At 36.5% G+C, this 14,169-nt stretch overlaps 1 protein-coding gene across 1 annotated transcript in view; it reads right to left on the reverse strand.

Moving 5' to 3' along the window:
- Positions 1-14,169, reverse strand: part of LOC107048766 (sonic hedgehog protein A) — a 60,841-nt gene that overhangs the window by 1,353 nt on the left and 45,319 nt on the right. The window contains exon 2 of the mRNA XM_015272126.1: positions 8,846-9,107. Within this exon, the coding sequence (XP_015127612.1) occupies positions 8,846-9,107 (262 nt within the window). The remainder of the gene's footprint in view (positions 1-8,845; positions 9,108-14,169) is intronic.

Consider the following 14,169-nt stretch of genomic DNA (forward strand, 5'->3'; position numbering starts at 1 on the left):
GCCGTCACGAAGCGGCAGACGAAATGCTAGGTAGCGCTCGGTTGGACGAATGTGGAGAGAGAGGGGAGTTGGCGTCATCCATTGGAGGCGCACGTGATTGGGTTAGGTTGGCTGGAGCCATTCTGTGATTGGTCCAGCATTCGACCCTTGTGATGTCATTAGCGATTTTAAAAAATAATTATGTAATTAACAAAACTGTGAAATTAAACTTTCTAGAACGTTTTAGCTCAATTGTAGATTATTCTATTCCAAAAAGTATCTGAAAACAATTTTTATCAAGAAATTCATAAGTTGACAAAAAGTAGGAAGAGTTTGAAAAATATTTCCGAATGTTTTCTTCAAATCCACAAGTTTCAGAAATATTCGTAAAATAATAAAAAAAACAAACGCGAAATCGAACTGATTTGAAATAATCATTTCGTTAAACTTTCATGTTGACAAAAAAAATTGATAGACTAATTAATAAAGTATCTAATAACCCTCGATCCATCACCTAGTGTCAGAGAAGTTCTCAGATCACCGGATCAGGTAATTGGAGCTACCCTAACGCGTCTCATCCGCCACGTAAAGGAGAAAAAAATCATGAAAAAATGCGAGTTTTGTTTTCCTCTTTCTGACATTCGAGGATGGCTTCTCTAACGCCCAGATTGCTCACATCATGATGGAGAAATTCGGTTTATCGATAATCTCCTCGGGTTTTTAACACGGATGGAAACTGATACAGGGCCCCGAACTCGTACAAACGTGTTCTAATGGCGTTGGAAATTCCTGCCTAGTCATTGAGGATGAAAGCCACAAAATTTCCATTGAAATTGGTGGGATCAGTTTTCCATTCATACCTGTTATATTTATTCATCTATTATCGACCATCATCTGCTATTCATCTATTATTGGGGTGATTTCTCGAGTGAGGTTCGATTGATTGATGCAACAGTAAAGTGTGGGGGACATTTCTATGTTTAATTAATACAACCGCCAAATAATATAATTCTAGCCTAGGGAAGTAAAATAAAGGAGTCGTACCCACATGCGGAATTACGTTTAAGTCGATTTTGGCTAGTAGCCAGTTTTCAAAGAATATTTCGAAATCTAAGGGAGACCGACGTCGGTGGCCGAGTGGATTAGACGCAAGTCTAGTGTGCGAAAGGTTGTGAGTTCGATTCCCCGTGGAACCGAATTTTTCAACGGAAGGCTCCGGCGAGCCGGGGAGGTTGCTAATAGAGGGAACCGCCTGTACCGGCATGGGTTTTCTGTGGTTTCCCCATGCTACTTCTATGTTTTATAGGAGTGCGAATGCGGTACAGTGTAGAATCCACAGCCGCATGCATAGGGTTGGATAGAGTGCCGAATGGGACCCGAAAAGGGACTCCGAGGCCGTAAAAAAAAAAAAAAATCTAAGGGAGATAGGAAAATTTTTCTCATGACCTTCTTAGTAGTACTCAATTCGCTCTACAAAAAAGGTTTGTTTGGTGAGGAACTAGGTTTAGGGTGGATGTGGGAGAAAATGTGGAGGGAGATGCTGGAAAATTAATTGTTGAGACGGATTATAGAAATCGCCATTTATTGTGGGATCGAACCACGTCATTAAATAAATTCTTTGTACACTCTTTGGTATTAAATTTCAGTGTTGAGTGTCTTAAAATCACTGCTAATTATCTACAATTTTAATAACATTGAATCACTGATAATAATCGAAATTTAACTCATAATTGTGGTGATGTACTGAATGAAGTGCTATAATTAAATACCCGTGCGATCTTCTAAATAGCTAAATTTCAACTACTTTTCGGGGGTTTCGCGATTCCCTGACCGCTCAACCGAAGGTTCCCGATGGTGCTCGAGGATTGTCGGTAGGACCGATCGTTTAACTGATGGATATAGCTACGTTTCAAACAAGGTTATTATAAAAATTTCGTTATCTCCCTTAAATTCGGAAACATTTCAGGCAAACTCAACTAAAGACCAAATTGACTTAAACCGTTTGACCACTTCGCTACTGATTTCATGTTCAATTATTTCACACACTTTCTGTTTTTTCTCTTCATTTATTTAGATACATTCTTGTAATTTCCATTGAATTCTAGAAAGAAATTCAACTCTGAATCAATTCTTGAATTTGAAATAAAAATATCCAGTAGAACAAAATTGTAGAAAATTAATGTCCATCAATTTGTAAAGAATAAATCTCAGGAGAATTATTCACCCAAAAAAATCAAAATCTATTCAATTTTTCCTATCAAATAGCGATTCAAAAAACGCACGATAATTTCATCATTTTCAATAGAACGTTAAGAGAATTATCATTCCTTTCCAATAGAAATTCATTAGTTTCTTAAAGAAAGAGTTAGATTTCTCCGTCAAATTTCTTCATGCGTTGTTCATTTCAACTATTTTTCTATATGCATGTTATTTTCGTGAGTCATACAGGGGAAAGTTGAAGTTATTGCGAGAGAATAAATTCTTGAATTTCTATTTTCCACAACATTTCGATTTTTAAATTGTCAAGAACCGTTGTTTCTGTCTGGGTCGAATGAATATGCATGGAAATATGTGAATGACTGACGATGGAGATTCCGAGGTGTCGGCGGCGTGTGGGAATTCGAGTGGATTTGTAACACAAAGAGATTGAATTAACGACGTATTGAATATTCAATTATTGGTATTTAATTAATCTGTTGGAGATGAGTAAACGGTCGATAATTAAGTTGATCAATGCCCCTCCTATTTTTTGATGATCCTCAATTACTCCGGTGATTTTATGTATTGAATTCATTCAATCGAACGCTGAAGTCGCGTGGACCGAGCTTCCAGGGGTATCAATTTCGCCTGATGTCTATGGCCATTGAACGAGTTATTTCGTTATTAATTCGGTGTGACGGATCGTGGGGATTCATCTCGATATCAAATAACACGAGAGGCGATACTAACACAAAAAATCATCCTCAATTTCGCCAAAACTCGAGAAAACTAAAGTTAGAATTTTCTTTTGAATTCTGAGCTTTGAAATGAGAATCAAAACTATTCTTTATCGGAGATCTGAAGATTTTTAACAATTAAAGTCGTCTATTTTATTCAGTGATATGAATTTCGAAAGAAAACTCTGATAGAGTTGTTCTCATTCATTTTTGCAAAAAATTACTCTTTTTTAGATATTTCGTTTTTAAGAATAAATAACGTTAACTGTCGGAAATCTTATTTTCATAGTATGAGATAGATTTCTAAGAGAATGTATTGTTGCGATAGAAAATTGATTGTTCATAAATCAGTAGTGAAGTGGTCAAACAGTTCAAGTCAATTCCATTCTAGCGCCATCAGTTCTCGATGAATATCTCAAATTCTAAAGGAGTTGGCAAAATTTTCCTGAAGATCTTTTTGTAAATAAAAATGAAGACTGTCGAAAAAGATTTACAAAAATTTCGCTCTTTCTTAAATTCCCAGTTATTCAAGAAAAACTTAACTGGGAGCTAAGTCGACTTGAACCGATTGACCACTTCAGTACTGAAATATTGTTTATGACTGTTTACGTTTTATGAAAGTCTAAAAAACTTCACATCCGTTTTTTTTAGATTTTTGAAATGTTTCCTAATGGTTCGAAATGAAGATGGTTTTTTGCGAAATTATTTCCCAGCAGAAACCGATTATCTTAAATATTCTTGAGGTTTGAGAACAATTTTTTCGGCTAATTTAATTGTAAATAATTGTAAATATTATGAGATTATCGAGAGTGGTTCTGGAAGGTTTCTGTAGTCGATGAAGCAGAAAGCTACGCGACCCTGCACGGAAAACGCAGTCAGTGATTCCGCAACCAGTGATTCTCAACTCAAATTAGGCAGTTTACTTAAATGTGTCTGTTTCAGAGGGGGAACCACAGTTCGATACATCTCTTACGTTAATCCAGACTGATATTCGTACTCAATGAATTAATATTTTTAGAAAATTATTTACTAGCCTACTGTCTGCATAACACTTATCAATTGATTTGATGTAGCCAGTTTATTGTCTAAAGTCGTTTTACTGTCAAAATTTACTGTCGTCTATACGGGTTGTAATGGATATTTATTAATGCATTATCGATCATGAAATTGAATGCATATGTGATCGATTGCGGGAGGAAGGATCGCTCAACGCATGGCTGATCATCCCCCGGGCGAGTTCACGTTTGCGCAGATCGCCCACAAGCCACAATTAGGAAAAAAAATTCAATTAAAAATAAATATTAATCCCCAAAATCCAAATTGATGTTTTTTGGCTTCCCCAAATGATTTTCAATCGATTCAAACTGGTCCGATCAACATTCACTGTTAAAAATTTTCGTCTGAATTTTTCGTGCCAAATTCCGAAAATTTTTGTCCTGTTCAAGTTTCACTGAAATTTCAGGAAATCGTGTCATTGAAAAATTAAATATTCCATCGATTTTATGTTCAAATGATCTGAAAATCAATAAAATACTTGATTTTTCAGTTCAATTATTTTGTGAAAATTCAGATAAATCAAGAAAATTCAGAGAGAAATTGAAAATTCATGTCGTTTTATTTCTGAATATTCATGTTCCACTGAAAATTCAATCAGGTTGTGAAATTTCTATCTCACTCCCTAAAACTTGAAATTTCATAACCATTTTTTCCCTAAATCCGATTCACTGTCACTCTCATGAGATTTACTATAATATCTTCCATAAAATTTCACAAAATTTCTAACAGTGTTTGATGATACCACCTGCTAACTATATGCCATATAAACAGTATTAAATTATAAATAAACTACACGGAGAAAATAATAAAGTTCCATTTCTAAACTATCCCAAATTATTCCCAAATGATTGGAATTGGCTTGCTATATATCCGTTAAACTGAAATAAAAATGGCACGAAGAATTGATGAGAATCCTATGGTTGCACACGTCAGGTGCTTGATCAATAATCATCACATTTTTCATCATGAAACGGTGAATTGCGAAGAATTTGTAAAGGTTATTTCACAAATTATCATTTCTCTTAAACTTTCATGATTTCATGATTCATGACTTTCATGACAAAATGATTTTTGAAATTTTTTCATTAAATTTTCTCCTGTTAAAAGAATTATTATTAATATTCAGTAAGAATATTAATAATGATTCAGTAAAGAGTTAATATTCATGAAATAACCCGCAAAATTATATTTTTTTACATTATTTTTTTCGTTTTGTGTGAATATTTTCAAAGCTAGTGCATTCAGAGAAAAATCTCGAGGGATATTTTTCACAGAGAATTTAAGAAATGATGAAGAACATCTAATATTTTTCTTCATACACGGAGAGAAATTCTTTAGAAAAATTCTAGTGCTGTTACTGGAAAAAATCCTAATACACCGGCTATGAAAAAATCTAGTGCTGTGAAGGTAAAATTACTACGGATATCTAATAAAATTTCTGGAGATTTCTGTGAAAATTGCATATAAGAACGGGCAAAATTCACGTGCTACTCAATAAAATTTTCAGTGCCGACACTGGAATTTTTCCCTGGCCATCACTTTGTGTTCTTTATCCCGTGCTAGTACTAGAATTTTTCTAGAGAATTTCTCTCCGCGTATCGATACATTTTGAAGTAATTTGCAACAAAAATCATAAAGTTGCTATCGGCACATCTCTGGAACTTACAGCTATAGCGGAAACAGTCAAAAGGTCTTCTTTGCAGCCCATGAAATTCTACAAAAAAATGTTCTTATGGCATTTTTTCCTAAACCCATGACTCCTCGAATTATTCGGAAAAATAATCTGTAAAATCATGCCAGATTTATCTCATTTCCTCTTGGAAACAGATCTCTGATAACTCCCGCCGGAAATTAAATTTCTTATCACCCATTATATTTTATCCTCTTCCCCCACAAAGTATTAAACGCCAAAAAAATTTAAATAGCAAGCGTCTATATAATTTCAATTGCTCGATAAAAAAACGAGAAATACGATCGTTTAAATTCTACGACGTCGTTACTCAAGGCTCCCTGAGCAACAGTGGCCCAGCGTTTATACCACTGAATTATCGACGAATTAACAGAATGTAATAAGAATTTATAAGACATCTTGAGTTGCCGACATTTTGACTCCTCTCATATCATCATTCTTATATTTTTTTTCTTTTTATCTTCAACCGTCCCATCCGTTAAACGTTCACTTCAAACATTTTACGCGACGTTTCCCCTGCCTTCTTGAGCCTTCCGCTTTCCACTAAATCAGAGATTTAATGCTTCGGCGCCTGGGTAACACAAGTTTTGAGGTTTGAACCGAGACATTGATGTGTCGATTTTTTTTTTCACCTTTATAACGTTATTTTCAAATTTATTTCAACGTAAACAGGAGACCAAGGTAGATAATTTTGGTAAAAATTTAATTTTATGGAAAATTGAATTTTTTATATTTTTTTATCTGTCGTTAAATTATGAAATGAATCAATTATTTTCTCCAAATTGTTACGACGGATTTTTGGGCCTTATTTTTGCATGAGTCACAAATATTTTCTGGGACCCATCTACACAATTTCGGATTTTCAGAATGACCAAATTCTGAGCTTTTTAGGGTCCCATTAGTGGGGTTATATGAAACAGTAAGTCCCAATTTTTTACGGGGTCTCAGTTACCATATTTTGCACAGATGATGCGAGATTTTAGGCCTAATTTTTCATAAATCTCATCTGTTTGGAACTCTGAGCCTCATCTGAGCCTCGTTAATTGATAACGAATTAAAAAAACTGAAAAATATGGGTCTTAAAAATGTCGTTTCGTCCCTATTCATTATTGTATAAGTCCCAAATATTTTCGGTACTAATCGACTGAGTCGTGAATTATTAAAGGCATAAAACTCTGAGCTTTTGGGCTCTACGACCGGGATTATATGAAACAGTAAGTCCCAATTCCTAAGGAGTCTGGGTAAGGCCCGGAGCTCAAATTTGATAGGTATAATCATCGTATTTTTAGCTCTGAGTTGTGAAGTTCAATTTCTCATTATCGGCATGCATGAAATTAAATATTTTGGGCCTGATTTCTCAAATAAGTCCCAATTATTTGCAACTCTGGGCCTTATACCTTTATTTATACTGATGACGAAGCGAATACTCTAAAATCCTGGGCCCCATAGATTTCATTCTCGTGATAATTATGAACCTCACGATTTTTGGGCCTCACACATCAATATGTTTCGGTCCTCCCTCAATCTTGAAATTTCTCATACCGATAGGCTCGTAGAGTAATAGTATATTAGATTACAAGTGTGAAAAAAGGGGAATGTTAATACGAGTGGGGTAATGTTTTTAATTAATGAGGGGTTTAATTAAAATTAGTCTTTGGAAAAGTCATACTTAATTATTTTTTAGTACTACATGAAAACTACTTCTGAACGGGAAATATCCTAGCAATCCCGGTCGGTGTAAGGGGAGAGGGGGAACAAACCACCGTGAGTATGTATCACGTGATTATGAATGTGATTCACTTGTATCATAAAGTGTCAGTTTATGCACGAATAGCTATTTTCCTTACAAGGCCGAAAACTTGTTTTCGACCGAGTGACGAACATAATTATTTTTCACAATGTTCGTAAACGGCGTTTGACGGACAGTGTGATGGAATATACTAATATTTCGTCATTAGGCCGGAAGAAACTTTTCTGGCGAATATGAGTTTGCAATCATATCAGCTAGGAAAGTTTTTTGACGTGGATACGGCCATGGTTTCATTGTGGGGGGTCATTTTGGGAAACGGTCCTTATGTGCAGCGCCATCTATCGGAATTCTAGAAAATTCTAAACACTTCGAGGAAATTCAACGAAATTCTAGAAAATTCGAGAGAGTTCAAGGAGTTTCTAGATTATTCGATCTAATGCAAGGATTCTCTAAAAAATTCGAGGGAATTCAAGGAGTTCCTAGAAATTCCGAGGAAACTCATCGAGTTTCTAGAAAATTCGAGGGAATTGAAGGAATTTCTAGAAATTCCGAGGAATTCCAGGGAGTGTCTAGAAAACTTGAGAGGATTTGAGAAGTTTCTCGAAATTTCAATGGGATTCAAAGAGTTTCTAGAAAATTCGTGTGAGTGCAAGAAGGTTCTAGAAAATTCGAGAGAATTCAAGAGTTTCTAGAAAATTCGTGTGAGTGTAAGAAGGTTCTACAAAATTCGAGAGAATTCAAGGAGTTTCTAAAAAATTCAAGGGAATGCAAGAAATTCCTAGGAAATGCGAGAGAGAAGGAAAGATCACGGACGTATCCACGTACAATTACATCTCTATCAAAGATAACACTTCGAGGAAATTCAACGAAATTCTAGAAAATTCGAGAGAGTTCAAGGAATTTCTAGATTATTCCATCTAATGCAAGGATTCTTTAAAAAATTCGAGGGAATTCAAGGAGTTCCTAGAAATTCCGAGGAAATTCATCGAGTTTCTAGAAAATTCGAGGGAATTGAAGGAATTTCTAGAAATTCCGAGGAAATTCAGGGAGTGTCTAGAAAACGAGAGGATTTGAGAAGTTTCTCGGAATTTCAACGGGATTCAAAGAGTTTCTAGAAAATTCGTGTGAGTGCAAGAAGGTTGTAGAAAATTCGAGAGAATTCAAGTTTCTAGAAAATTCAAGGGAATGCAAGAAGTTCCTAGGAAATTCAAGAAGGAAGGAAAGATCATAGACGTATCCACGTACAATTACAGCTCTATCAAAGATACAGCTGCCTGCAATTTTTTAGGCCGTACGACGAACAATATTTTTTGTCATAACGGCTGTAACCAGCGCTGCCTTACGGCCGCAATGAGAAAAAATCTGTTAACGAAAAGAGCCTTCTGCAAGCACGTGTTTCAAAAAAAATTTGTTAACATAATTCGTAGTACTGACCTGATTTAACGGAACAATGAATATGCGACCTGGACTCATAGTAGACCCAGTCGAAGCCAGCTTCAACAGCGAGCCTAGCCAGCATTCCATACTTGGAGCGATCCCGATCGCTGGTCGTAACATCCACAGCTCTTCCCTCATAATGCAGCGAGTCAGTGGCATGTTTTCCCTCCTCATCCCACCCCTCAGTCACCCTCAGCTTGACCCCAGGCCACTGATTCATCACGGATATCGCCAGTGTATTGAGCTTTTCCTTACACCTCTGCAAACAATAAAAACATCCAAAACATTAATTTTTATTTCCCTCAACATTTTTACTCCACTCCTAAAACCAAGGATTTTATTTCCACGTGTTTATTTTCATACTCCCGTAATTCTTATCTCAGAGAGGGTAGATAAGACAAACGCTTGAACCTCAGGTAACCCCACCTTTCAAGAAAAAAGGTAGCCTCCGGAAAAATAAACGCTTGTTTTGACCGCTCAGTGATGGACACCAGGAGAGACGAAAATAAAAGATAGGGACCTCCTTGAAAAAGGCCGGCCCGTGGCAAATCAAGGGGCAAACAAGAGTATAAATACAAGAAAGAGGAGAAAAAAAATATATATAAAGGACAGGCTTTTACTTGGCCTAATGCCGAAACATCCAAATATTTTTTCAAACCTCCGAATCTTTTACCTGGTTGAACGACAACTTTTACCCAATGAATGTAAGGAATAAGCAAGGATAGAAAACGAGAACATGAGACGAAGATTTTTCTGTCCGAAGCCCAGGGGGCTAATCCGTAGGCGCGAGAAGCCAAAGTCGACAAAAACCCCTTGACTTTTGCCGCAGAAAATCTCTTTCAGAGTCACTTAACTATTTTTATTTATTTTTTCTTCAAAACTTCCCCTCGAGCTTTCACAGTTGATAAAGCATTAATATATTTTATTTTCAACTTATTGATGGCTGGTTAAACCATTTGGTTCATTGTGTGCCCTCCACTCCCCTTAAGGCCCCAAATGTGGGCCCACCGGAAATATGCAAATTCATTTCAATAAAAAAAATTGAATAAAACGGGGAAAAACCAGGTGACAATGAAAATAAAAAAGTCAACTGGGAATTCAGGGATAAAATGCCCACAAAAATGTCAGTTATTAGGTCCCTGTCCCTAAGGGCCTCAAAAGAGAAGCGAGTGAATGGGCGAAGTCCTGCGGTGTAACGATTAGCTTCTACCAGACTGCGAAGATACACTGGTGTCATCTAACAATACAAGGAAGGGAGGGGGCACGGTGAAATTCAACAGTGTCATCTCGGTGAGAATACCTACGCTAATTCTTGTAGAGTGTACGATACGTTTTCAACGTTGGGTATTTATAGGATAATGGTTGTGCATTGGATCAACGTCTTTTGGATTATGGCGTGGGCGAGGATGTGTGTCATACAATGGATATCAACTGACGACAATTTTATTTTCTCTTATTTTGGTGCATGGATTAATGGCTTCTTTTTGTGAGAATGTGATCATTCTTCATAATTTTTTAAAAAGGAGATGATCATTTTTCATTGTATTTTTAAAAATAGATTTTACGAATGTATGATTTTTACTGATGAGAAATGTTCAGGCCCAGTTTTTTTCTATTTTGGGCCTTATCCTTTTTTATAAGTCACAGATATTTTTGGGACTTATTCGTGAATAATCTATTTATGCATCTCGAGATTTTTGGGCCTTACAGATTATTTTTCTTCGTTCTTCTGCACCAATATTTTTGGGACTTATTCTCTCATTATTCTCTTATTGCTCAATCTCGAATTATTCAAATCATAAAATTCAACGCTTTTAGGTCTTATTGAAGTTACATGACAGTAAGTTCCAATTTTTGGGTCCTAGCCAACTTATCTGGAATTTTGACCTTGATGGTCAATCATCCTTATATACGAGATAAAAATTTTGGGCCTTATACCGTAATTCGTAACAGTGAAAGCTTAAACAATTCAAAATTGTTTTATACACTGATTCCCCAATTATAAATCTCAAAATTTTTGGGCCTTATACATTAATTTTCTTCGTTCTTCTGCACAAATATTTTTGGGACGTATTCATTGTATCTCCGATAATTCAAATCACAAAATTCAAGGGTTTCGGGGCTCAATGAAATTACATGAAACAGTAAGTCCCAATTTTTGGGTCCTAGCCAATGTATCTTGAGCTTTGGCATTGATGCTCAATCACCGTCATATATGAGATGAAATGTTTTGGGCCTCACACCGTAATCCGTAATAATGAAAACTCAAACGCTAATTCCCCAATTATGAATATCGAAATTTTTGGGCCTTACACATTAATTTCCTTCGTTCCTCCGCAGGTTTGAAATTTCTCTTGAATGCTCCGAGCACTTATTCCCTCTTTGTTTGAAAAAAAACTTGATGATGCAAGTATTAACCCGAAAATTTATGTGAGAATAAAAAATTCATCGTCGAAATATCCAATATGGCTGGCGTACACATAATACAGATTGGAGGTCAGAGGAGTCCAGGCACCGCGAGGCCCCGAACGAGGAGATAAAAGGCCATAGTATGTTCGTAAAGGAAAAAAAAATAAGAAGAAAATATATATAAAATAAAATAAAGGTAAGAATGGCCGACTGTGTACGAGAGGGAGAGAAGAGATATCCGACGACCACAACTGTTTTCGGACGGGGGGGACCCATGCAATATACCGGTGCCCGATGGGGTTCCATGTTGGCACAGCAGGCGATCAGAAACGAAAAAAGGCCCCTCCCAAAAGTTTACATCTATTTACAAACATTTTGCCGGTAAGGGAGATTCTCATTTCATATTTACAGGACCCACTGGGTGAGGATAAAAGATATTTCGGTCAAAAGTCACAGAAATTTGAAGAACATGATTTTCAGAACTATTCATAATTGATTGTGCCTGAAATCCATCCTTCTCTGCTCCGCAATAACTAATAATTTTTTGTTTCCGAATGGAAGCTTTGTAATCGTTGATTTTGACGATCTTCTAATTTTGCCTGGAAATGACGTTGAATGCCATGAAACGCGAAGATATGATGAAACATAATTAATTAATTGTTTCCCTCATATAGAGGTCCGGAAAGTTGAAGGATAATAACGTAACATTCCGCTTTCCATGTAATTTATGCCTTAAAAACATCTAAGGTTTGACCGAATAGATATAGCCTGGGGATAATACAGAGGGAAGATATGTATTGTATTTAGAAAATATGTGTACGTATGTGCGGACGCGTGTGCCAATTTTTCGAAAATTTTTTATAAATCTTCATAGAAAAAGAACTAAAGTTCGAGCTAAAAATTTGAAATTTCGTCACATAATTGGTATTACTTTGGAGCACTTCTCGGCGTAATTTCAGATCAATCGGTCAAGTGGTTTCCGAGATACAACGATTTCTCAGAAATCTTTTTTCCTCATTATCTCAAAAACTATGTGACTAAGTTAAATTCTTTTGACGTCATATTCCTTACGAGAATATATATCAAATCAAATCAAAATATTGCTGTATAAGTTGGGACAGTTTGGTAATAATGGGTATTTTCGTTTTTATGGGAAAATCGTTCTGTGCACGATAACTCCCGAAAAAATGTAGATAGGATATTGAAATTCAGTGAGATTGTAGCTCTTATGATATTACAAGATGGAATTATGGGTAGGCAGAATCGGACAAGTGGTTTAGAAGATATTCAAATTCTTGTGAAAAAAGTTTAGTTTAATATCTCTTAAACTACTTGTCCGATGAATTTGATTTTTTTCTCAAAATATTCGTCTTGCCACCCCCTATCAAGATCAATCCAAATATGAATACCCGTTCATGAAACATTTTCGAGATATTCGCGTTTTTCCAATTTTGTCAATTGAGATTTAATACGGCGTTCCATAAAATGCGTAAAACGTGAAATAAACATCTGAGATTCTGACCACTGATTATTATTATTGAGTCACACTTGTGTATAAAATTTCGTGTCGATCAATTCAACACATTCTGAGCAACTCACCCAGAAAATTTTTTTTCCAAAAAGTCGCACATCGTCATTTTATCGATTACTTTCGCCACCGAGGGCTTACTCTCCACTAGTTTCAAAAATAGTTTTCTATCAAAGAATAGCACAACTAAAATTCTCACATTAATCTTGTAAAACACAATTCACCAATTATTTCAAATAAAAAAAACTAATTCATCAGATAAAAGACGAAAGACATTAGAGGCGCGATGAGACCCATCTGGTCCACGTACAAGGCCCACCTTGGGCCCTGGTAACCTCAAAGGAAGCGCCGAAAATGTGGGGATGCTTGGGGTCCCTGGAGGTGGCGCCATCACAATGTTTTTTTTTCCTCTTCTTTTTTGACCTTTTATTTCTTCTCATCCCGCGGTGGAGGGCGGGCGAGCGCCATTGCAAAAGACAATGGAAACACGTACTAAAGTCGACGAACGGATTTTACCTTGTCCACCTCCTCGTAAGTCACTTGACAAGAAGGCATGGAGACAGGGTAAGAACCAATGGGCAAAAGTGTGGTTATGGGTATATAAAGGAGAGAAGATAGAGGAGATATATTCATGAGAGATATCCCGTAGGGGAGTCCCGTCGCAGCGCCAAGATACTCTCACACAGCCTACAGCATTTGTACGTGGGAATGGCATTTTATTTCACTTTGAGTACAGAATATATACGTGTATTGGAGGCTCAACATTCTTCACAAGTCGTTCGTCTTCCTCCTTTCGATAATTTGTTTTTTTGGTTTCTCCCTTGATTCTCTATCCTTCATTCTCAATTTTTTTTCCATAACTTATGCTTTTTTTCATACTGCTCTTTAACCACCTTCAATCGCACCGGAGAGTCTCTGGCGAAGATCAGGGGCTATAAAGTCTACGGCTAATTACAACGTGTCAATCATGCACGTATCGCACGAACTCATGACGCCTACTCATATGCCACATCGATGCTGTATAACCATGCATTATGGGTCGGAACGGAGGGGGCCTTATGAAGAGTGGTAATGTATGGAGGATGGAACCCTACTTCCTTTCTCGCCTGCACGTTCGCCATTTTTCTTCTTTCGCTGGTTACTTTCTTTCTTCAATTTGCCACATTCAATTACAGTCAATGTTGCAATTGCGCGCGTGTAAAATTGGAATTGAGTTTCAAATATCCGTGAGGCCCAAAAATTAAAGTTTTTGGGCCTTGTGCGTTGATCTCTTTCTTTATACGTTTCGAAAAAGTGATTGAAAGAAGTAGGTTGGCGGAAATCAATGATAAGTTCAGTGATTAGGCCCAGAATACTTAGAATTTTGGGCCCTATGGATAAAACT

Source organism: Diachasma alloeum, unplaced genomic scaffold (genome assembly GCF_001412515.2).
Source record: "Diachasma alloeum isolate Michigan unplaced genomic scaffold, Dall2.0 Dall_scaffold_00197, whole genome shotgun sequence".
NCBI classification, from domain to species: Eukaryota; Metazoa; Arthropoda; class Insecta; order Hymenoptera; family Braconidae; genus Diachasma; species Diachasma alloeum.